General features: G+C 41.0%; 1 protein-coding gene across 1 annotated transcript in view; it reads right to left on the bottom strand.

Moving 5' to 3' along the window:
- Positions 1–14,278: 14,278 nt before the first annotated feature.
- DPH3 (diphthamide biosynthesis 3) overlaps positions 14,279–25,475 on the bottom strand; it is a 49,632-nt gene continuing 38,435 nt past the window's right edge. Inside the window, exons 2-3 of the mRNA XM_085622615.1 lie at positions 21,765–21,839; positions 14,279–16,244 (exon numbers count right to left, since the gene is read on the bottom strand). Of these exons, the coding sequence (XP_085478741.1) occupies positions 16,176–16,244; positions 21,765–21,839 (144 nt within the window). The 3' untranslated portion in view covers positions 14,279–16,175. The remainder of the gene's footprint in view (positions 16,245–21,764; positions 21,840–25,475) is intronic.

Consider the following 25,475-nt stretch of genomic DNA (forward strand, 5'->3'; position numbering starts at 1 on the left):
ACCACTTTGGATATCTCTGAGCCGGTGTTCCAAGACGCCTTTTCTTTTCTTTACAGGTAGGAAAGGTGATGTAGAAGGGTTGAGTGTAGTAGAAAGGGGGATTGGAAGTAGGAAGCACAACATAGCTGTTTGGTATTTATATTGTTTCTTTCTTTCCCTACACAGGTCTCCCTCCCCGCAGTCCCCATCCTTTCCTTCCCCCGCTCAATTGCCCCAAGAGTCTGTGTATTCTACATGTGCCAGACTTGGGTCGATTCAGAGGTGGGCCCCCATAGAGCATCGACACAGCCCTGAGGAATCGGATTTGGAAGGCGCAACACCTATTTGGGATTCCCCCGGTTTGCCCGCTTGTTTGGAGGACAGCCTTGCGAAGCCTATATAAGACGCCGGTATTTTGATCTGGACTGATCTCATCTCCTCAGAAGGTGTCCATCCATGGGAGGTGTTAAGGTCCCGGATAGGTAGCTCATTCTCAAAGTTTAAATACCTCCAATTGGTTTCCTGGTTCACCGCAGAGAGAGAACATATAGGTGGAAATTGGGAAATAGAGCTCCTTCAAAATACAAATCTTATAAAAAAAGAGGCAGGTCTTTGGTATAAAAGGCTTCTGGAAATTGATGTGGCTGAGTTTCCCCCACAACAGACGGTTTGGAATCTGTCAGCTCTGGACAATGCTGCTGTAGAGCTATATGAACCTTCGCTCCTTACACTATATAAGTGTGTTAAACCAGCTTCATTAAAAAAGAACCATTTTTATGTTATTAACAGATTATACTACAGTCCCAAGAAAATAGCTAAGTTTGCTCCCCTTGCATCCTCAAAATGCCCAAGATGTGAATTCTCCCCGGCTGATGATTTACATATTTTTTTCGATTGTGAGAGATTAAGGGCCTTTTGGCAGAAAGTGGAATGCGCACTTAATACCATCTTCAAAGTTAAGATCAATTTGAACCTCTCTCTAGTAATTTTTGGCATTAATAATGATTTGTTGAACTGGATGTCAGTAACACAAAAAGGCTTGATTATGTATTTAATTCTTATTGCCAGAAGGGAGATTTGTAAGCTGTGGAAGGATCCATCACCCCCACTTTACGAGAAATGGTGGAGTGCCTCATTTAGTGCGGCCCGATTAGATCTTGGACACTTGGATGGTACGGAACTCAGCATTTGGTCACCACTCGTAATTTGGGGTAGAGACTTGAGATTGATCTAGTGCCCCCAGGTCCTATGATTACACCTAGCTTCATAAAGAAGTTGGCCTGGGGAGGCCTATAGCTAATGCAAAATGCAGAGGTCTGGGGGAGTTCAGGTCCAAAGGATGGCTTACTGCTCTTTATTGCAGGTGCTATATGGTGAGATGAAGTGTTATTTATGACACTTGAGGTGTTATTAGTATACATTTGTCATCTATTATCTACGAGACATACAGGCATTTTATTTTATCTACCAAATAAAAAATGTAAGCCCAGCCCTGGTTAATTCTAGTTTCTTTGTGCCTAACTGTTTACAAAGCCAAGAATATGATAACTGAAAACAATATGACACCCCACAAAGGAAAATCATTGAATTTAGTTGAGTGTTCCTTTAAGGCACAGTGGTCTATCCCGTAATCTACGAATGGGATGACAAGCTGCTGCAATGTCTGTGAAAGCATATTCATTGCCACATCTTAGAAACATTTTATACCATAAAAACTTATCAAAGTCTGGAATATTAGCATTTCTTACCGGATTAATAGGGCCACAAACATTTTCATGATTGTAATGTACATACTGCAAGTTTCTTTTAATATATATAAAGTGTGGAGCATGCATACATTTACCATGAGCAAGTGTTGGCCCATGTATACTGTTAGAGTGGGCAGCACATTTTTGCAGACGTTAGCTTCTAAAGTTCTAGACTTTTAATAGAAATTACAGGCAAAATTCTACACACTCGTTGCTTCATTGTATTAGCCCAAATGTTGGAAATAATATAGCATTCTTTGGAATTAACTGAGGATAGTGTGTAATTGAATAATTAAATGATTTTAACCAAATTACTTCACCAGCTACATTCTTATAATACCTCTCCTCAACCCTTCTCCTTCCTTCCTTCACATCTTCTTCCTCATTGCCGCAAACCTTTTCCCTTGCACAGAGAGCAAATTAAGTTTGCCTTGTAAAAAACAGGTGTCACTAAAGGCCTGAGCCTCTAATCCTGCACTCCATTCATTATGGCAGGAGGCAGTGGCTGACCGGAGTGACTATAGACTTCAGATGCACACTACTTTACTTAAGAATAAAGAGAATAAGACATGCATGCCACGTGGAAGTCAAACGCAATAATACCATTACTCGATTTTTTAGGTGTGTTATGAGGAAAAAGCTTACAGAGGGTGTTTGGAGTTTCATAGGCAATACATTTTAGAGCAAAAATCTAATCAGAAGGATACTCTGTACATCATCCATCTTGCATTAACAATCTGTAGTTTCTTGGCTATACCAGAACACAAAGTTTGTAGTTTAACAATGAATTCCTCTATCAGAACGAAACAAGAAAAGATAGTTAAACCAGGATGTATTTGAGGAAGGATTCCTAACATCTTTAAAAGAGGTCTGTCTTAATGGAGTTATGACAACCGCTATTGTGTCCAAATTCTTTAACCGAGTAGGTATTGTTTCAACTTTTAATTTAGTCTTCCATTTGACTGTTGGTCTAAGAATGATAACTAATATGTGAAGCATAGTCTACTTTAAATAAACCTCTAAAAATCACTTTACAGAACTAGGACTTAAACTAAGATCCTTTATACACTTGACTATCTGTTAACACAAGTAAACAGACAATGCTAGTACAAAATGTTTGTGCCTAATTAATGTGGCAACTCACTCATCATTCTTACACTAGCATCTGAAAGCTGAATATTTGCACCAATCTGAAGATCTTCCAAGAAGATATGAGGGTGTTTGCAAGAGAACGCCTCTGTATATTCCTTTACTCTGGTAAAAAGGTGCACCTAAAGTCAAAATGTGCCAAAAACACAACTTCCTTATCTTCTTTTTCTGCACTGGATGTTGCATAGGATGTGTAGGTTTTGGTGGTCAGTAGCACGCCATTCAGATGGTTCTTACTGAATGAGCAACACGTCTCCACTTCATACAAGCATATTTCATCTTATTTATAAAGTTACTGTTTGAACACTGAACATTGTCTTGCGATGGTAGCTAATGTTTGTGGCAGGCAGAAATTAAGATTATCGAATAGTCAATATAGTACTGTAGGATCCTGCGCTGCAGCCTACAACATGCTAAAGCTATTTGGCTTCTTATTCTTGATTTCCACAAATAGAACCACTCACTTGGTGCTCCGTTTTTAATCTTGCAATTTTATATACGGTTTCATTAACCTTAATCTTTTATCTCTTTCTTCATTTCCACATGTCTCAAGAAAATGCCTTTGTGATTTCCTTAAGGCTGATTTTGAACTCTAGGTCAGCTGGGGTCACTCTGGACCCTCCTCTAACTTGAAGTTTTGTCGGACTTAGCGTTAGCCTGTCCAGACAAGAGTATATTAACCCTATAACGCAATCCCCATGATGCAACACTTTAAGTATTCATTTAATTCTTCGTCAGGCTTTGCAGAAAATCTCCATACTTCTTCACACCATAATTCTGTCAGTCTTAAAAAATACAATGTTTCAGATGAATATGCTTTGATTTTTGAACTTTCGCATTCATTGGTTGATCTTTGTCAATAAAGTCATCAAGCATTGCGTTAATTGCTACAGCATCTCTGATTCATTGACAGGCACCCAGTCTCCCAAAGCATAGAAACGGCTGCAGGAAGGATCAGAAACTACAAGTTCCCACCAGCCATATTTTCGATTATGCCATTCTGGGACCTTTTAATAAAAGAGTTATTTGTCATCCACAACCATGAAGATCTTCTGCCTCACGCATAGAAGTAGCGGGCCCATTTGCATGTAAAATACATCAGCAGCAAGGGTGTAGAACCATCTCTTCAGAAAAGGACATTAGAACACAGGACTTACAAGTCACTGTCGAAGTGGAGGGGTCAACTAGAAAGATGGGATGGGGCTATCACCAAGTGAAGAGAAACCGAGAAGATCACAAACGTTGTGAGAGGAGTTGACAACATCTGATACAGGAAAAGGCCAAACGCGCTATCAAAGACAAGTTGATGTACCACGAAGTTTTACTTTTGTCTTAAGAAGAGAACATTAGAACACCAAGTAGTTGTAGTGTCCAGGTTGCGCAATCTCCAAGGACCATGTTGATGTCAATCCCTTCTCCACCTGGCATTGTTGTATGTCGAAGTATGCAGACTGCAGCCCAGCCACAAGACATGAAGGTTGTGTTATGTTTGTTGCAACGCTTTAGCTTGAGCCTTCTGAATAAACAACTATAAATCAGCAACCCTGTGACTTGTTTCACAAATACTAGTTTTGTAACATATTTAAAGCTCTATGAATTGCAGCTATGCCCTAAATATTTTCAGCATTATTTAGAAGCTTTCTCAATTTCTCTGAAATATTGCACAACTATAGAAGATACAAATACCGTATAAGTGTGCAGATTACAAGTTCCTGCAGAAAATGTACATCAACATCTGATTGTGATCATCCATCAAAGGAGTTTTACTTTTCCAAAATGAGTTGCACAGCCAGGGTTTGCTAGCCCCCTATGTAGTAGCATCTGTGGGATGCTCTAGCACAGCTCCCAATTCGGGGCAGGCTATTGCAACCCAGAGCATAATTGAGGCCTGGAAATTGAGTTCGACTTTGGTGCCGTCTCTGTGCCTGATCGAGGACATTACTAGCTGGATGCATTTCCAGACAGAGCAGTGGCAGCCGGCATGGCTCATGGGTGGTGGGGCCAGAGTGTCGTGGGGAAGGGGGGGAGGGGTGTCACTGGGGGAAGGGAGTGTTGCGGGAGGAAGGGGATGATGCGGGGGAAGGGGGTGACGTGGGAGGAAGGGGGTGACACATTGGGGTCACGCGCAAGGGGGTCCAGTGCACAATAAAAAATTAAATGTACCTTGCTGCTGGTCGTGCGTCTCTGCACCTGCTCTCCTTCAAACAGGAAGCATAGGCAGGCCCACTGACCACTCACAACACTGCAATGCAGCGTTGTGATTGGTCTGAGCGCCAAGGGGCTGGAGGGGTGGGCATGTTCTCCATGCAGGCTGTAATGCACCCTGCATGGAGAACAGGGAAAGTGCACATGACTGGTTTTGGCGGTCACCCGGACATCTACATAATTTGGTTAGATGGTGCGGCCTATAGAAGGAGCCTGACATTGTTAAGAGAATAAACAGAAATAAGCCTACAAACAACTAAATAAAATAAAAAGGTTTTTTTCTATTCTGTAGGGCATCTTCCTCGCAACATTTAGGATGCATGGAGGTCATGAACGATCCTCAGAATGATGTGCTTTAAGAGCAACCACAGAAAGTAGAAATCACAAACCTAAATCAATAGGGACAGACATGGAAGAACTAAAGACAAAGTGGAAGTCAAGGTGCAAATTCACTTTAACTTTTAATATTAAGCACCTTCTTGCATGCTTGGATTTGAACAATACGTTGAAGCGTCAAAAACACAAAACAAGAAAAACAGCAAGAGCCACAATGTTTAATTTTGAGGGCCTTGTGTATATACCTCATCTGAGGACACTGCAGCACTAATGATTCACCATTACAATTAAGGGGCCGATTACGATGCAGTCGGAAAAAGGCTCCTGGTCGGAACCTTTTCGACTGCATAATAATATGCCGGTCAGATTCCTTTCCGACCGCCTCATTGTGACAGAGCCCGTTCACCAGTCGGAATGTGGCCAGTAATCCCATGGGCGGCTCTTTCTGCCCTTGGGATTACGATGTCGGGTTTCGGTAGCCATTCCGTGCCGGCCTTTCTGACACAGAAAGGCTGTCGTAACTCAAATTTTTGGGGGGCCACCAGTAGGGCCTCCTTGGGTGCACGGCCTCGGGGACACCCTTGTTGATCCCTGCACCCCGTGGCAGGCACCTTGACAGTTCCGGACAGTTTACTGCCGGAATACTTGCTCCCATTGTAAAATATAGGAACGCGACCGAACAGTGTTCGGTCACATCCTAATTAGTCGATTGGGATCGCCGACCGGGTGCCTTAATGTTGCAAGTGGAAAAGAGGTGGCTTCACTGAAGGTTCATGTGACTCTTCAACGTCAAACATGAGGAGCTAGAAATGGAAACCATGCAGTACTAACAGTCGAATTGAGCAGCTTCAATTAGAGATAGTGATGAAACTGGCATTTGTTAGAGATGTCTATCGGTTTGTGTTAGACCTGGTATCCTTGGAGTAGCTTTCCCCTTAACGATTTGCCTTCCACCAATCCGTTATGCAGACTTCATTTTTGATGGCTTAAAGACTCTGCACACTTTACGACTGCTATAAATACAATACCCTTAGCACACAACAGAAATAACATCATAGTGTTCTGCATTTCAGAATTCCAAAGAAAACAATCAATTCAGAAATAATTTTTTTGATGCGAGACTTGTTCTTATTGGTTTTCTTCTAGGTCCTTCATTAATAACAAGAACTGTGATTCGGTAGAAAAGCCAATGCCAAATGCCAACACGTGTTTCGTCGCCTTCTCAATTTACATGCAACTTTTTCAAGGCTAAATAAGAAACAATGAATCACAGTAAATACTTGATAACAATAATCCTAATTATCTCTTAGGCAGAAAGCACCTAAATTCCTCCACCGTGTCCAAATAAAGTTGTGCAAAAGTACATTCTGATTTTACACTGTCATGCTGAAGAAAGTGGCTACGCAGAAAACATACAAGTTAATAATTGGGCATGGACGGATAAGAAACTTCCACAAGAGAGGATAAAATGTGAGTCCAAGTGTGCAATTTATTGTAAGTCACCACTATAAATTTGTGCGGTGACAATCATAGCAGCAAGAACCTCAATGAAACCTTCACACGTGAGTGCCCTGCCACCCACGCGTGTATTAACATCAAATTACACCAACCTGTATCTGCTTCAATCAGTATAACTGTGGGGTGAATACACATAGTCTATATAAGTATCCATGCTAAAATTACAAATCAACTACCAATAATATCCCAAATAGTCTAAGTTCAAGGCCAATAAACACTTACTAAACGTGTGGTGTTAATTCCGACCCACACGATCCTCCGACGTGAGTAGTAAGGCTTAATAGATTCAGGTACAGTCAACATTCATGTCGCGCGTCGAGAACTGTAAGGAAATAAAATCAAGTGCTAGTAATACACCTATAGCCATTTAAAAGTAAATGTAGGCTCACCTGACTAACTGAAATATCTCCTAGTCAGTATGTATATACGGATACAACCGCAGTTATCGCAATACCCACTGATGCAAACAGAATTCAGTAACTGAATGTCCCTAAGTATAATACATATAGAATAAGATCTGGCTGGTCCCACACTAATATAAAGATCCCTGTAATACTACTGTCTATGTCAAACGCAGTGAGGCTACATAGGGCGGTAAAGCACTAACGTTATATTTGGCGGCTCAGATGTAATAAGTATCCATACTGACAAAGCCGCCTCTGTATTAAAAGGCAATTACCTTAACACACTGCACTGTATATTCCTATCAAATAAGTTAAGTGCCGTGACCTACTAGTACATCTATTGATAATTACTCCCGAACGTATGTAACGAAAAAACGTCTATATTCCAATAGCTTACCGCGTCTTTGTCTGGAACGGATAGAACAACCTCACGCCGGTAACCTCGAGTACGAGGCCGACTCTTCCGTATCCTAGTTTATTTAACACCATGTGATGCCATCACGTGTCTTTACATATCCGGTGCCTCGGCATACCCAATGTCGGCGCCATCTTGAAACATGTTAAAAAGTCGAGAAAGTCGGTCATACCTGTCAATGCCGGATTATATCAATACAGCATACACCACTAATCGCCGTGTCACAATGTATACTGTGTACCAGGTATGTCATTGAGCTCAAATTAAATATTCATCCATTAAGAGCAATACCAAAATGGTCATCCAATGTGCAAACTGAGTAAAAATGGAACCTAATATCCATGTTCAGTTAGAGCCAACAATTGAAAAGCTACTGCCGAAAATTAATAACTATCAAACATTATAAGTATACTGGTAATAAAAGTAAAACAGATGTTCAGGTCAGATGTGAAACCAGTAGTTCTCATTCTGCAAAAATCAATCCGAGGTCTTCAAAAGTGCATCACTTGATACCATTATTGTCACTGCACATCTCTATTGTAGAAATAAAAAAATGATTATGAAGGCCAAAATTAGCAATCAAAACAGGGAAGTCGAATATCTCTAATAAAACAGGCTAAACATAGAGTAATGTAAAGAATAATATTCATGAGTGTAAAGCCATTGTGTAACTAGATGGCTTATTAATGACTGCAATCCAGTAACATACTGTCTGTATTAATGTGTTCACTAACACATAGAAGTGACAGCAAAACATCTGTATCATGAATGGAGACAAAAACATAGTTGCCTCCATATATATTTGTAAAGTATAAAAGGTCCTATACATATACAATTGAAACATCGTACGTAGGTTGACAAACTGAATGGTAAGTGCATATTCTTCAATCTGAATACCATATTAATTATCCTTCAGTATAAATAGTTCCCACAGTATGTATATGAGTTGTCACTCCTCAGAGGTCACTGGTCTAATGTTCACATCTCATTTAGTACCTAGGAAATAATGGAGCTCCTGGTCAATGTTAAGACCTGACTCAGTCGTCCATAATCTGAGGATCCAAGTTGCCTCGTTCGGTCGCAACTGTAGTTCCCGATTATCACCCCTTGGGTGTCTAGGTGGTTGTTCAATTCCATAGAATCTGAAGTCTTTGTTTTTGCCCTGTGAGCTGCATTGGTCAATGTGTGCCGCTATAGGGTATCTGATGTCACACTGTTTAACAGCTCTTATGTGTTCACTCTTTCTCTCTCTCAGTGTGCGGATGGTGCTGCCCACATATTTTCTGTTGCATCTGCATTCAATAACATACACTACATAAGTACACGTGCAATTAATATTGTAATTGAATACAAATTGACGTACAGACTAACGCAAGAATTTAAATGTTACATTTACATACTAATGGATTTTAAAAACATGGATTTACAAGTACAGACTAATATAACGATTGTTTTTAAACAAATTTCCTATGATGTGTAAAAGTGAGTTTTCTTAATGATTATTAACTGCGCAGCATTTTTGTGAAATTGCCATCTTGTTCAAAATAGAAGTAGTATCAGTCGCTAATTCAGTGCCCTACACCGCATACATTCTCTCCCCACAAGCTTCAAAGAACATAGTCAAGCTGCAATGTATGGCGCTTCTTTCTACTGTTGCTATTATTTTGCTCAAGTAGAGCCTTCCCCAGTTCAGCTATTACTTGTAATACGTTTTCTTTTTCTTCCGCAGGTAAACTGAGGTCTAGTCATTCACATAAGACTTTATTGTTGATCTATCATATTATTTTCTAACATCTCTGGCCTACATTACCATAGAGGGTGTTGAACAATTATTCATGAACTGGGATAGTGCTTAGGTTTTAAGGCAAAATGACATTTATTTTTCCATGTGCTCCAATTTACTCTAGACATAATACATCTACTCACGCAATGATGAATCTGCAGTAATGCTGATATAATATGCAACAGTAAAGTATAACAAAAAAAACCTTGATTTGTTGGGGGGAGCAAGATTTTTAGAAGGTTTTCCTGGAGACTTAAAGGCTGCTTGGGATGCTGTCCTTTTTTCTATCGATTTTGCTGCCGATTTGGGACTTTGAATAATTTATGAAAGTATGCATACTCAGTATAACTCTGCATCTGAGAGCCTTTATGGCATTTTCATTGCATCCCTTTACTTCTCTAATCAAACCCTTTAATTTTTCATTGATTCAAAACTCAGTTATTGAGTGGGCCTAATCTATTTCAAATGTGATTTATTTAATGTACGGAATTTCTCCTGATTCTGATGCTCTGAAAGGTGCCTTAATACATGAAATGAGATTTAACACCATCTCCGATCCAAACAAATGAGGAAACACTGCTAGAGGTAAATTTTGGGGTGTCATGATTTTAGGGTAGTGTTGAGCTACCATGCATGCAAGGTATTAATCTTACCCATTTCACACCTGTAACACAAAAATAGAGGCAAGAGTTAAAAACTTCACATAAAAAAGCATCTCGTTATAAACTGGGACTCATCTCTCGGAGTTCCAAATCCAATTAAAATGGTTTGCCAGTGTGGATCCCATGTTGTCGCACACCTGCATCCTGCTTGCGATCTCCTAGTGTGAGAAAACATTCTGGGGATGGGGAAACAAAAGGGGGAATCTGATAATTGATTTCTGTGTTGTTGTAGCGCATTTGTGATGACCCCATTATATTCCTGAGGTCTGGTTAGATGTTTTTCATTATATGAGAGATGATAGTAGAGTAAAATGGGTTTTCACGTCTCTCTTCCTCCATTTGTCGTTCTCCTTATCCTACTGTAGGAAAAGCAAAGAATCACTGTTCTGGACTTGAGTTTTCATCTGTGAGTTTCAATGCGTCAGAAATAGGTGATGAACCTTGCAAGAGCTTAAAAATAAGTGCCACTTTTACGGCAACTCTAGGACAGACGTAGTCTTATATCGTTAGCTGTTACATGCAGCATTTGGCAGGTGGAAGAGAGCTAGTAACAGATCACTCCAGAAATTTTGTATTTTTTAAATGAGAAAAACAGTTATTCTGTCTTAATGCTGATGACACCAAATACCATACAACACAGGTTCGGGTAATAGGGTATCACGGATATAGTTGTTTTTCCTCGCGGTCAATGTTATGGAAAGACTGTTGCAATTACCTATTTGTTGTGATCTCTTTTTAGTGGTTGCAAATAATTTGTCCAGTTTTATCACTGGTTCATTGGAAACTATGAAGATGTCCTGTTCAATGATTTGGTAATATTCATACACTAGTTTATTTGGGCTGAATTTTCCTTTCAGTAGTCAATTTGGACAGGACAGGGTGAATTGTCCCTTTGCTATGCTTCACAATATGTTTAAGGTTTGGTACTCCCAGCAATATGCTTAGGGAGAGTTTGGGTTAGATGGTTCCCTTTCAGCTGTAGCCCTTGTCACATGAGGACTAAAGCAGGGGGATGTCCTGGTGTACAAGAGCTGGTTCCCAATGTGGGACCATTGGCAAAAACTACCATCCAGCGCGCCCTCATTGCTCCCAGTTAAAACGGTATCTAATTACGTGAGCAGGCCTATCAGTCAGGACAGGACAAGTCTGTGACTAGGTGAAAGTCAAAGCATTGCCACAGTGGTCTCCACATGGTCACTGTTTTAATCTGTTCAGGTTTCCATGACAGGAAATTGGTAGTGAGAATGCATTTTGTTTTTCTTGCCTATTTGCAGGACATTTTTGGTAGGAAAAAAAGGTAAGATGCTACCCTGGCTTTCTCTAGCTTTCACAACCATGGTCGGACTGAGAACGCGAACCAGCCCTGGCAATTAAGTCGGACTGGCCGCGGGGAGGGGTGGGGGCGTTGTTTGGGATGCTGGAGGGAAACACTGCTGCTGCTTTGTTGTTTTGTTACTGGGTGTGATATTGCAAAATCGGCCACCAGTAACAAACAAATGGCACCCACTTATCCTAAACCGGCCCTCACCCTTTCGGCCCACCGGGAAAACACCCAGTGCCCGCTACTGCCAATACGGCCCGAGCGAAGCCCATGGTCAGTAGTTCTGGTTATGAAATCAAGTGTTCACTGCAACATAAATGTGAGAGATGACTGCATTTCATTAATATTTGCAAGACAATCTGAGTAAGGAGAGCTTGTACAGTGAATACAAGCTACAAATACTTATATTGACCAAGGTCTTTATTCCGCAAAAATGCGTGCTAATGTTTGAATTTCCTTGAATGAGGGCAAACCATGGGACCAAAGATTCTGAATATTGACGGTTACTTTCAGTTTAGCGTTCATTAAACGTGACAAAACATACATTCAGAAATAGATATAAACAAAATTCTCTCCGTCAGCGGACCCCCTTCATTTACGGGTTGTGTCCATTCTGCTTCCTCCTTGAAACTGGGGAAGGGGGTTCGAGTCATGGCGTCAGCTCAACATCGTGTGATCCTGGGCAATTCACTTAATCCCCCATGTAAAAAAAGAAAAAAACATATAAAAGGAAAGTGTGTAATGTAAATAGTTCTCAAGTAAAGCACTCCAATACCTTTGGGGATACGAGTGAAGGTGCGGTAGATAGATGAAGCAGGTGGGTAGGTAAAACAAGAGAGTAGGAAGGAGGACATAGTGCACTTAAAGCAGGGGGAGTCCGTTAAAAACAACTACTTTGTGAACACGCTGGGAAGGAGAGAAGAGGCCGTGCACAAAAAAATGAAAGTTTTTATCTCTAATGTAAATGGTGCTCACGTAAAACACTTCAATACCTTCAGGGACATGAGTGAGGGTGCGGGAGGTGGCTGAATCAGGGAAGTGGGTAAAAGAACAGAGAGGAGGAGGACGGGGTGGGCTAAAAGCTGTGGGGGGTTCATTAAAAACAATGGCGGCGGGTGGAGGGTGGTGAATTAACAAGAGAACAAGGAGAGAAGGCCTGCAGTTGCATTCGTATGAAGTGGTTGATAACAAATTAAACAGAAAAGTACCTTCAGAGAGCATAGCCAGTGGAAGGACACTAGCCAGTGACTGGAAGCTGTATTTGGGTCAAACTCCATGCCACGACATGGAAAGGCAAAGCATAGCAGGGAGCCTGAAAAGTGAATGCAGACAATGTGCTTTCCAATCAGAAACATAAATTAGTGCAACGTTGGGATCAACGAATGTAAGTAAAGGTAAGAATTGGGCGGGCGGTAAGTGCCTTTAAAGATTTTTAATAATTACAAGAGATTTCACATTATTCTGGCTGAGTTGGCAAGGCACACCTGTCCATAGGGGATAAGGATGGGACGGTAGTAGTGCTGCGTGATATGCAAGATACCAATATGCTCCACAGCCTCTGAACCACTAACTTGCAAAAAATACATGATTCAAGTGTACCAAGTGTTCGGGGGGAGGGGTGGAAATACCAGACCCACTGAGGAGACTGACACAGTTCCAATACAATGTAGTCACTGAGATGGAAGACATTGAGATTGTTCGGGTTCCGTTAAAAAATAAGACTGGGCAGGGTATCTTGAACAGTCCACAAACTTCTCAGAAAGATTGAAGAGAATTACAACACCAGAATCAGGATTGGTGGGGTATAATGGTTATGAAAATGCATAAATTATGCCAAAATGATGAATATTTAACATTTACAGAAGTAGGGTTGTGGTACGATTCTTCCAGAACAACACATAGACATTTGTACATTCTGGTGTAGTGCCAAGCACTTTCCCACCGTGTAACGCACACAAAGGCACTCCTGTCAAAGGCATAAATATATTTTCAGGGTGTGAGCAAGAACTAAACTTCGTCATTTAACAGGAAGGAAAAATATTTCTGTATAGAAGAACATGTTTTCTCTGTGGAGAAATACAAATAAAAGTATACTAAATGTACTAACAAGTTTCCATCAAATTTATGAACGCAGATTTTTCCCTCTGGTGGAAAATATGCATTTGCAAATGTTATCCCTTGGAGTATTCAAGGGCTTCTATAGGGGTGCGCAACATTTGTATAATCTGCTTTTACATAATTGTATGCAAAGAGAAACTGTCAGTGTGCGCTATATTTGAGAGAAAAATGTGTTTTTACATCTATTTTTGATGCAAAGATGCATTTTGCACCAAAAAATAAAGTAAAAAAAATGAAGGCACTGTGAAAACAGCCACTGGTGATCTGATGTTCCTGTGCGTTCGCTGTGAGTTTGTAGCACAAATAGCATATATTACACAAAGTGGTATTATAGTGAAATTTTGGTAACAAATTCCATGAATGCCGGTGTAATTTCAATTATGCCCAGGCTCCGTTCTCTTGAGCACTCATAGAATTCTCTGTTAGACCATAAATATCCAAGAATTTGCTCCAGATGTTGAGTAATCCTAATGCAGCATATTTCTGACATTAATGCAATGGACCTTGTAACTAGGGCCCCTAGGTGGTTTTAATGGAGAGAAACAGCAAAAACCCATTTACATTTAGACATTAACATGCAGCCTATAAGTGAAAAAAAAACCTGGAAGAAAAATATTAAAAAGAGGTTCAAGCAAATACCTGAAATGTACAGTATTATTCTTTATTTTTCACATGAGAAATATGATAAATATATATATTTAAATGTATAAGCCGCTGCACTTTCTGTTCAATGGTGGAGTCACAGCTAATGAATATCGCGGTTGAAAGTAAACAAAAATGTTCATTCTGTAGAACCGCTTGCTAAATTTAAATTAAAAAAAAGCAGCACACACCCACAAACATTCCAGTAGTGGACCTCTTGCTTCGTAAAATGCACGTCCTAATTAGCAAAACAATACTCATCAAATATCAAAAATAAAAATTTTGATTAAACAATTCTCCAGAAAGAGGATTTTTTAATTTCATGTTATACTTTCATTCATTTACTATGAACAATGGTATTTAAACTTTGAATGGGGGAGGGGGGGGGGGTTACGTGGTCTACAAAACCAAAATCAAGATACATGGTTTTGCAACGATATTAAATCAGGTTTTCTTGTAAAAGATTGTGCATCTATGCTATTCCATAGTTTAAATTTGCATGTGAGTGAACATGCACTATTTTCCAATCTGAGATCCTAGTATTTTTGAAACAGGGAAAGAATAGAATATTAAACCATTTACATAACAGTGTATATTAAGCCTGTAAACCAGATACACATTTTAAAAGGAATTAAGTCGCCTAACAGCAACTGCATAGCAGAGAACTGAAAAAGCATTGTGTGTAAATCTTTCTCTAGAAAGCAAAGAGGCAAACATACTGAAAAACAAATATGCTTAAAATACAAATTATTCCAAGTTTAAACCAAAGTTGAAAGAGGTCTAACAGAAGTAAAAGGTAAGGGAAGGAAAAAAACAGATTAACTAACACCATTTTTGGTAATAAAAATAATATTTTCTGCCTGAATTACCTATTCTAGGCAAAACTGATTGTTAAATGCAAGCTCTTTTCATTTTAGTTCATGTGAAAATACATTTTAGTCATTTGAAAATCATCATATTCCAAATATATCCAAGAGTCTACTGAACGGAAATTAAGAAGTGATAGATGTGCTTGACCCTTATGCTCCCTTTCTCTGATGTAACATTTGGCTTACTTTTCAACATAAAAAACCCAACTGTATCTCAGACTAAAACAATTTCAAAAGGCATAAGTAGTGATCATTCCACTTTTCTGGTTTTCTTTCTGTATACTTTGAACAACGTAATTTCATGAGTGTTCCAGGGGGTCCCATACAAAAAAAGATACATTTTTGAAGATCATGAAACAATGTTGCTAAATATGCATACATAATATATGCTTTAAAACCAGTTCCCTAAATAAAACAAATCATAAGATCCTTCTAATGCTTAAAATCGTGAACTTGGTGTTGTGGAAGCCAGGTCGAATTATGTGCAGGAGACATTCCTTGTCAGCTTTTGCAAGACAATGGATGTAAAGCTCCCTTTTCACGATACAATGAAACCTATTTGCCTATAAATACTCCATGACCATTTTGTTATTGAAAGATGCATGTGGCTTGAGCAAAAAATGCAAAGTACTTTGTTAAATAGAGAGCAACACATACCACATGTGTACTCAAACAACCACATGAAAAGGTTTTCAGTCTTCAGTTGGCATGAGCTAAAATCCCTTTTTCAGAAAAATATGAGCATAGAGAAATTGTGGATAATATCAAAATTGCACAGTAACATCTTGCCTTGTCTGATAAAGTACAACTGCAGAACCGTTGCCAGCATCCCCCATAAGCTACATTTACAATGTCTTAACAGGTGCTTATGTGCCATTTGCTAGTAAATAATGTTTCCAAGGAGTCAATTTTCCTACATTATTTTAAAAAATCCAGTTGTCCTTGACTCTTTTGACAGCATTATTGTCTCCAACTAAAGATCACCAGCAGCTAACTTTTCAAGTTTTTTTGGACTTAAAGGATGTTTTAACATTTCACTAAATCAGTTTTGCTGGAGGAGGAAGCAGAGACGACTTCACCGGTCATGAATAATTCCTAGAATAAAAATACATAAATCAATTAGTGGCTATTGTTAGATTGCAAATACACAGATTCTAAAATTGAAACATTACGTTTTGCCTTGCTGCAAAACAGTTTTAAACATTAGGCTAAACTGAGAAAGGATAAGATACACAATATCTCAAAATGATCCAAGAATAGTTTAGAATTCAAGAACGATTCATTTACATGATTTTACTGGTCTATCAGTCATAACACGGAGGTAATATGAGCGACATGAGAAATAATAATTTAATAAAATGAATAATTATACATTAGTTTGAATAAATAAATCTAACACTAAAACAAGGAAGAAGCATATTCATCAATGTACTATGGATTGGTGTACCTGCACCTAAGGATATTCAACCAGCTTAATTAACAATTTTAAGCCTTGTGGGAGGGTATTGATTCTAGAAATAACTATCCCAAAAGGGGAGATAAAAAAATTCAAAATTACTCTCCTCACTCCAGAAACTGAGTATATATTTAGAATACCATTTGGTATTTCATAAACATTTAACATTACAAAATACCATTCTAAAAAACAAAGCAAAAAGGGAGGGTATCACATTTGTTGCAGTCTTCAATTCACATTCCAGCCTGCACCAGGAGTGGAGAGCATGTTTAAAACCAGTCAGCCTGCAGCTCCAGAATTGATACATGTCCCCGCTTGGTAATGATAGCAATCAAGCAAGACAGTGGTTGAGCTCACACATGTCAGTTGGGCCACAAGCTCTGCCACCATCTTGCAATGACTTCGATTAAGAAGGTGACTAATTTCGCTAGCTGGGATCACAGCGCACAAGCAGCTCTGTAATCTTTAAAAGAGCTTAGGGTTAATCTGAGATGGTGGCTGACAGAGTGGCATTTAAAGGCAGCAGATTGAATAAAATTAATTTAGAGCATAATCCTCATTGGCAAACTGGGCACTGAGGAGAGGGAGACTGGTTGCAGTACTTGGCTGATGGTTGCACCCTGAAAGCAGAGTCAAATGCAGAGTGTGGGGCTGGCATGATGGTTAAGCAGAGGCATGACTTTTGGCCACACCCTAAATCCAGAGAATCTCATCAAATATAGCTCCAAGAGTGGGAGCAGGAAGAATTAGACTCATATGATTTGAGGGGAACTACAGCGAGAACTATGAGAGGTCACTGCAGATTTCCACCTACTGAACTTATCATGCTCACTATCTTGCAACTTGTTCTCTTTTGTGCGGACGCCTATATGAAATGCTGTTTTCTCTGGGATTCTTATTACGTTTCTACTTGTTGTTGCCTAATTCCTGGTGGAGCGGTTCTAGTCTGTGTGGAGGCATGAGTAGTAGCGAGTGTGCAATAAGGTGGCGGTTGCTGCCAGCTTGTAATAAGGAATGCCCTGGGTTTTGGATATGCATAATGCCTGGCATAGCCCTAACATAGCACCCTGACTTACCCTTGCCTTAATAACCTTCTGTTAGTCCTAACCCTTTCCCATGACTTTACAAGGGCCTGATGAGTATGGCTCAAGGATGTGTGCAGCAGGTTCTGAGGTTAAGGAGGATGGGCAAAAAGGAAAGTCTAGTAACATGCCCAGAGCCAGGTGAATAGAGACAAGAACTAAACAGTAAACAGGGTTAAGCTGTATATGAACTTGAAGTCACTTTTGGCATTCCAAAGGCAGTATATTCAAGACGGCAAAAATATATTGGTTTCTCACTCCTAAAGGGGCTTAGGAAGAGGGGAGTCACTCAAACTTTAAAAAATGAGCAAGCCTTAGGCAGCATGGCTAGCTCAAATTGGAAAAGGCGTTTGATACTACTACAAGGGAGGACAACACTAAACTGCGTGACTTATTAAAAGGTAAAGAATGTGCTTGCAGTTGAAGTAGTAGTTGAGGGACGTAAGAACAATCATTTTCAATTCACAACTGTTATAAAGAACCAAAGTCCAGGAAATTGAAATAGTAATCTTTTATTACAACTCACCGCTAATAAAATATAGCACGGATTCCTCACTTAGGATAAATATAGGGCTAAACGTCAAATAGGGCTGAGCAATTGGGTTATAAGATAAGCTTCATAATAAAGTACGATTAATAACTCTTGGGGAAGTAAACTACTCATGAAAATGCCCAACTAAAGAGAAAACGTCTTTGTGGGTTCAAAATTTGGAAGTGAGATGGACTTTTAGAAAAACAGCTGGTCAGCGGCCGAAGAAGGGCTAAAGAAACAGTAGAAGCTCAATAAGGCCTAGAAAAAGCTAAACAACATCTCACTATGGCAAGTTAGATTTTTTCAGGGTAAGGTAAGCTATTATAGTGTCTACTGGCCTGTGCTGGTGAACTGACAAAGAGCAGGTGTACTGTTCACTTAGAAAGTGAATCTGCAACAAAGATGCTCTTAAATCTTGTTTTCGTCTAATTACATTTGCTCTGCATTCAAGACACAAGTCAAATGGCAGCTTATGTCTTCTTACAATTTGCTGCTTATTTTATCCTGAGGATTGATACTTACTTTTCTTCCTTTGACTGCAATGTTAGAGGATTTTGTAAAGTGAACAGTCTGACAATCGTGCTGTTCAAAGAGTGTGAAATGAAAGGATGCGAGATGTCTGTTTTTTTCCCTAACTCGTTTAAATAGCTTGTAAATGGACTGTAAAAACACTTCAAAATATATTTCAGTAGTAAAGAAAGCACATTTTCTGTAATTCTGTGTGATGAAAAAAAGATTAATAGGATGAAAACAAATCAGATCACTTTAATTGGTGATGTGCAAATTATAGATATTTTTGCTGAAACCCAGATTCCACAGATTGTTTGTATGCTATAATGTTTTATCAGTAAAACTGTGTGCTAGTGGGAAAGTTTGGGGGCATTTTAATGGAAAATATGCTGTTTATAAATGAGAGTGCGCTACCACATCATGCTTTAGTAATATACTTATTAAAAGTACGTTTTTAAGCATGAACTCAGAACCATTCCTGCCCCAGCCCTTAGGCATGAATGGTGTACCCTTATTATACAAGTAGCAAGCCTATTACATGAAACAAAATAGTTTTTTGTACAGTAGAAATGCTGAACTCGAATATTTGAAGGTGCTCTCATTTTGTGATAATGTAGAAAAAGGCAGCTCTGTAAAATAAAATATTTGCCAGTTTACAGTCCAAGTACATTACAGTTAGGTCAAGTAGATTATTCAAATTACTAGACCTGTAGGTCTGGTAACAAATTTATGATTTTTCAAGGCCTGGAAATGCAGGTTAGCTGAGCATTCCCATGTTCACATCTTAATCTTGCTAGTAACAATAAATGGTTAAATACTTTCAAAAAGCACACCTTGACTCTCCATCTGGAGCCATAATTAAATCCAAAGCTGCATACTACAAAGAGGTTTTGAGGGATTCGGGAAACAGCAATTTGGTGCAAAAAAATCAATTAACAAAGAACTCAAGTTTCAGGCAGAGACAATTTAACTAAAAATGTATTCACTAGATACCACTGAAAGGCATGAATTGAAAACAGCAACTAATTAACGCCTATGCCAATGATAGTGTTAAAGAAAAAACATGTGAATGGCAGCCCTTCAGACAGATATCGAACTGGGAGGTGATGAGTTGGTAGAGGCCCTAGCCAGTGAGGGGAAAAGGAAGGGTCACTGGCAAGTTATCTTCACAATGAGTCTTTCTTTTGGTGCAAATTTTCTCTCTCACGGTTCTTAGCTGGGCACTAAAGGCCCTCTGAGAAGTCACTGGTGCAATAGGAGAACATTTTACTCAACTAGATATTTACAGAGGAATGGCCACACCTACCTTTTCTGTCTTTGTGTCCCTTACTTCAATGCAGGATTTTAGTGGCCTTAGAACCAGAGACACCTTTGGCACATCTCATTTAGGGTACAGGAATGCAGCACCTACGCAGGTCTTACTGAGCACTTTCTACTTGAATTGTGCTGCAAGAAAGGACTTGCCTAGGCGTGCAACCAGTTAACCTCTTGCCGTATCTCCCAGGGACATTGAAGTCCGTGTCCGTTATGGGACATTTACCGAGTAAGGTGCTCCTGGAAGCTGGTCGATTTAAGAGCATGGTAGGATTCTGATTCCAAAAGAAGCTGCTGTCTTGTGTTGGATACTTAATCAAATGAGTGGGCTGGAAATGAGTGAAGTAGTCCCAGTTGTGAGGGACGGGCTAGATTGCAAACACATAGTCTAAACTGACGATTTCTCAATTTCAAGTGGGACCATTTTTATAATACAGTAAGTTTCAAATGGAAAGAAAAGCAAACTTCAGTTTATGAGCATTTATAAGTCTGATATGATAGGAATGAATCAAAATGGATTAAGCAACAATCGCCCAGTGGGCATTAGCCTCTGAAACATGCTCTTTCCACCAAAACAGACAGCATTAATGGCCTCGCAAAGGCATATCATTGATGCAACATTTTTAGGACATCAATGTGGGCTACTATTTACAGAGTTTTTTTTCAAATAGGCAGTTCAGTGTAATATATTTGCTTGAAGCGGGCACATACTGTCTTTGGTTTTAAGCCAGATAGATTAGTGGCTCTTAATCTGGGGTCTTCAACACATATTTAAGGCACCGTGGCTATTTGTAAAATAACATTTGCAAATTCATAAAATGTGTATACATAAAGCACAAGTACAGCAAATCTAGTATTGACTATTGGTAGCCTCAACGGAAGCAGCAATCTTATGCACTGACAAAAGGACAGCATGCCTTAGGAGCAAAAAAAGACAGTGATTTGCTAAAGTCTACTAGGGGATAGCATATCACTTCATATTTTAGAAATAAAACTAGATTGTCAAAAGCTTTAACTTCACCACTAACAGTAAGTTTTCAATGTTTCTGCATTTTGTTTTGTGAATTAAATCATTTCCAAAATGTGTGTATCTGTTTAAAGTATGTGTGTACATTGCCTAGGCAGGGGTCACCAGTTTACTCTGCGATTCACTGGGTGTTCACGGAATTCAAAAAGCTAAAACAGCTTATGTAGATAGCTGCACAAACATTTGGGAATGAGGTACAGAAGGCCAACATTGTAAGAATGAGGTTCAAGAATTCAGGTACTCTAAATCCGTACCCTTTTCTCGGAACCCATTGAGCCATCAGCTCAATCAGTAACTGCTGTTCTTTGACTGCATGTGGGGGACAACATATAGGAACAGTGTGTGGAACCTGTGACACATACAGAGGAAGATACCAAGGTCCTGAATGAACAGTGTTTTGGGGCAGCCTTTTCTGAGTCCTGCTTGCACCACAGTTCACATTTCCAGCCAGTTTGAAAGTAGGAAAAGCATGAATGCAGAGTAACAGGTTTTTAGTCACCGATTGTTTTGTACTCTACCATCCACCTCCCTGATCTTCCAAGTAAATCACTGGAGTGCATTCTCAGATTGTGGAAGTACCAACACGTTATACACAAAAAAGAGGATTTGGATCTCTCCAGATTACTAGTCTTGAAGAGTAAGGACCTAAACCTAGAAAACATTATCAGACTAAATAATGCAAATATAAACTTACTTTGTCATAAATTACTCGCACGATCAAAGAGCAGCTTGGACATGTGGCAACCTCCTCTCCATTTTCCAAATCTTCCTGCAACATATAAGGTCAATGGCAGATGATTTCCATGTCAACGTGTACAAAGAAATAAGAACACTTAGCATGAAATACATTTTCAAAAACTGCATCATAGGTTGAGAGTAGAACAAGTGTCAGACCTATTAAACGTTTTGCTTAATAATTCATAATTTCATGCCATTTTTGGGGCGTTTGGAGAAGCAAAATCAGATTTAGGCTGGCCAGCGCAGTTGAGAAGTGAGAGCACTAAAGCTTGTCTCAGTATTCTGAAGTCCAAAGTGCAGCTGGTGAACATGAGATTTCTGAGCACATGATTCTAGAAAAAATACGGTTTAGGTCTGTAATTGTGCTGGGCCATGGGAAAGAATAAACGAGATGTGTCTAGTGGAGTGTACATTTCTGTACTTAGGACTGACAAATAGTGCTGCCCAGTTGTGCCATGTAGGCCGAATGCTATAACATTTTCCCCTGAACACACTCCCGTCTAGCTGTGCTGCCAATCCAGGCATCATCAAGGAAAACAAAAGTAACACGGCCATTCACCAGGAAGAGAGGAAAGAAAGACTTCTACTGGCATTTCAAACTAAAAATCTAAAAAAACCAAAATCTGTCAGCACTGTATAATAGGAAAAACTGAAAAACCTGCTGCATGAATGAGTTAGCGTGTACCCACAGCTGGTGAAGTCTTAGTAACATGCATCTGCTCTGAGGACTTCTCTAAGGCAGTGAAAAGGACAAACGGGCCCACTGGTACCATCACCCTTCCCCCATTGTTCAACAGCTTCCCACACACCGATGTTGTGGTGGCATAGCATATTCCATATCGCTGTGCCTGCACCTCTGCCTTCACTGATCACCACGCCTGGCCAGCAGCGTCCCATGTCTAGAACCACCAAGGTCTGGAGCTCTGCAGCTCTCACAGATCTGGCAATGGAGCAGTACTCTGGAAAATGCTGCCTTTTGTCCAAAGTGCGCCTGGCCCACGGGTGGCATTCTTCCCAGCGAGTGCCAATGTCTGCTCTAGGGAGCTTGATAATATGGCACTGTGGCCAGGCAGACCACCTCCAAAGTACACCCAACTTCCACGTGGCTGTTAGCAGTCAGGCAGCCACTTTATATGTGTATTATACAGAGAGAGACCCCTTTTCCTTACCAAAGGGATGAGGTACTCTTAACAAGTTATAAGCAAATTCCCTTTGGAAAGCACCTAAAAAACTTATACACTATAACCACATTCAAAGCTAGTATAGCATTCATAAAATGAAAAGTCACAAGAAAACGTTTAAAACATCTTACACATCTACTTAATGGCCCTGGAGGCTGTGTCTGCTGCATCTAAGGCACAGCGTATAGAGGTGTTAGTTATGGTCTTACCCTCTTGAATTAATTCATTGGCCCTATTTCTGTATTTTTCTGGGAGATGGTGCATGATGGTTTCTAGTTCATCATAATGCGCTCTGTCGTATCTGGCCAATAGCGCTTGAGTGTTGGCGATACGCCATATTTTGGCTGTCTGTGACACAGTGCGCTTTCCTGACGCGTCCAGGAGCTTTGACTCTTTGTCAGGTGGTGGTGCTTCGCCTGACTCCTGACGCCTGGGAATTTGACCTCTTCCGTGCAGTGGATATCACTAGGGAATCCAGTGGCGCTGGCCCTTTGATGTAGGCAGGATCTGTGGGGGCAGCTTTATACTTTTTCTCTATGCGTGGGTTTAGGACCCTAGCCCTGACTGGGTCTTTAAAAACCTCTGGCGCATGTTTTATTACCCCTTTGAGCATAGGTAGTATAGAAGTAGACCTATGTGCGGTATCAAAGGTGTCGAGGAGGAAATCTTCCTCTACTGGGTCAGTGTGTAGCTCTACCCTGTGATAATGTGCCGCCCTCTGAAGTAGGTGGTGAAAACCTAATGAGTCTTCTGGTGGAGATGGCCTGGATGGATTATTATAATCGTCCCATGGGTCTGGGGATCCTGTAGGGGTGGGGTCTTGTGGTACATCTGCTGGATCTTAGTATGGGTCCCCCTGATCATCATGGTCTGGGGACGGGGTCGGAGAGCGATGAGGCAGGGGGGGAGAAGGCGGAGGGGTCAGAGGTGGAGAGGGTGGAGGAGGAGGTGGGGAAGGCACTCTGAAAGGGGAGGTAGCACAGTCTTTCCTCTTTGGAGGTGGAGGCGGAGCTGGTTTGTCCAAATGTCTCTTTTTAGAAGAAAGTGCCAAATGTCCAGTTTTTGGATCCTTGGTAAGTGTCTTTTGCAAAGGATCCGGTGTAAACAGTTCTTGAGACAATGGCTGTTCGGTCGGCGCCGAAGGTTCCGGGGCCGACGGTTTTTTAGGCTTGTCCGTGCCGTGCTTTTTTGGAACCTCCGACTTTTTGGTCGGCGCCGAGGCAGGCTTCGGCGCGGGAGTGTCGGTGCCGAGGGCCTTATGATGTTTGGTCGGTACCGAGAGGCTGGGTTTCGACACCGAGGGCTTTGGTGCGGAGCTCGGTGTCGAAGTAGAGGCCGATCTCTTTTTCGGTGCCGAAGTGTGTTTATCGGCACCGCTGGCAGGCTGGCTCGAGCCTGAGCTGCCGGAAGGCTTATTAGGCTTCTTCACTGGGCCCGAAGGTGGGGTGTTCGAAGCAGTGTCTTTGGTCTTGCCTAGGCCCAGAGGCGAAGGTGTGACCGAAGCCTTTTTGGGTGTCGGCGCGGGTGTGGGAGGGGGTATTTTACTCACGAACCTCTGCGCCGGGGTGATGTCCTCCACATCCGAGACGTCGGCTTCGAAAGCACTGACGAGGTCCTCTTCGGTGTGCTGCTGTCCCGGAGCTTCGACGTCGTCCCCGAAGATGTCGACTGGAACAGAAGTCGAGGAGTGCGCCATGTTTCGTCTGGCCCTTCGATCTCGAATAGTATTTTTGGATCTAAAAGACTTGCAGACGGGACAGTCTCGAGCCTCGTGTTCGGGGGAGAGGCAGAGGTTGCACACCTCATGAAGATCGGTGTGGGGGAATTTGGACCCACATCGAGGGCACTTCTTGAATGGAGTTCTTTCCATCAGCCGGGACCGGAGCTTGGAGAGGCCCGAAGGCCGCCGTCGACGAATGGAATCGAAGGTGTGGAAGAGAAAGGTGATTGAGGAGATCAGGATCTGAACAATACCGCGAAGAGCGAGGATTCCGCTTCGATCGTCGAACTGGAAATGTTCGGAACCGGAGCGAAGTATTACATCCGAGCCCGATGGCGGAAAAAAACAATCTGAGGATGGAGCCGAAGCCCATGCGCAATACGAACCAAGGGAGGAGTCACCGACCTCGTGACTTCCAAAGACTTTCCAAGAGGAAAAACAAACTGCAAACATCCGGGCCCAACACCAGATGGCGATCTATGCAAAAGTGTGTAATCTGCAGCTCATATGGCTCGAACAAGTCATTTCGAATTCAAACCATCATCAGACCTGACATGTCTGACATTTTATCCTTCTGATTAGCGATTCATCGTCCCCAGAGGCTCCCATTAATAGGGCTTTGACTATGCTCTCCTGTTGCCCATGTCCAGAGCCTTCTGCTGCTTTTCCTCTCGCCCTCCTGGACTACTTGGATGCCTTGGCCCCACAGACCCTCTGGGCTGGAGAAAACCCTTCCTTATTGATCAGGACCCGGGCAGGGTCAGCA

The sequence above is a fragment of the Triturus cristatus genome, chromosome 8, assembly GCF_964204655.1.
Source record: "Triturus cristatus chromosome 8, aTriCri1.1, whole genome shotgun sequence".
Lineage (NCBI taxonomy): Eukaryota > Metazoa > Chordata > Amphibia > Caudata > Salamandridae > Triturus > Triturus cristatus.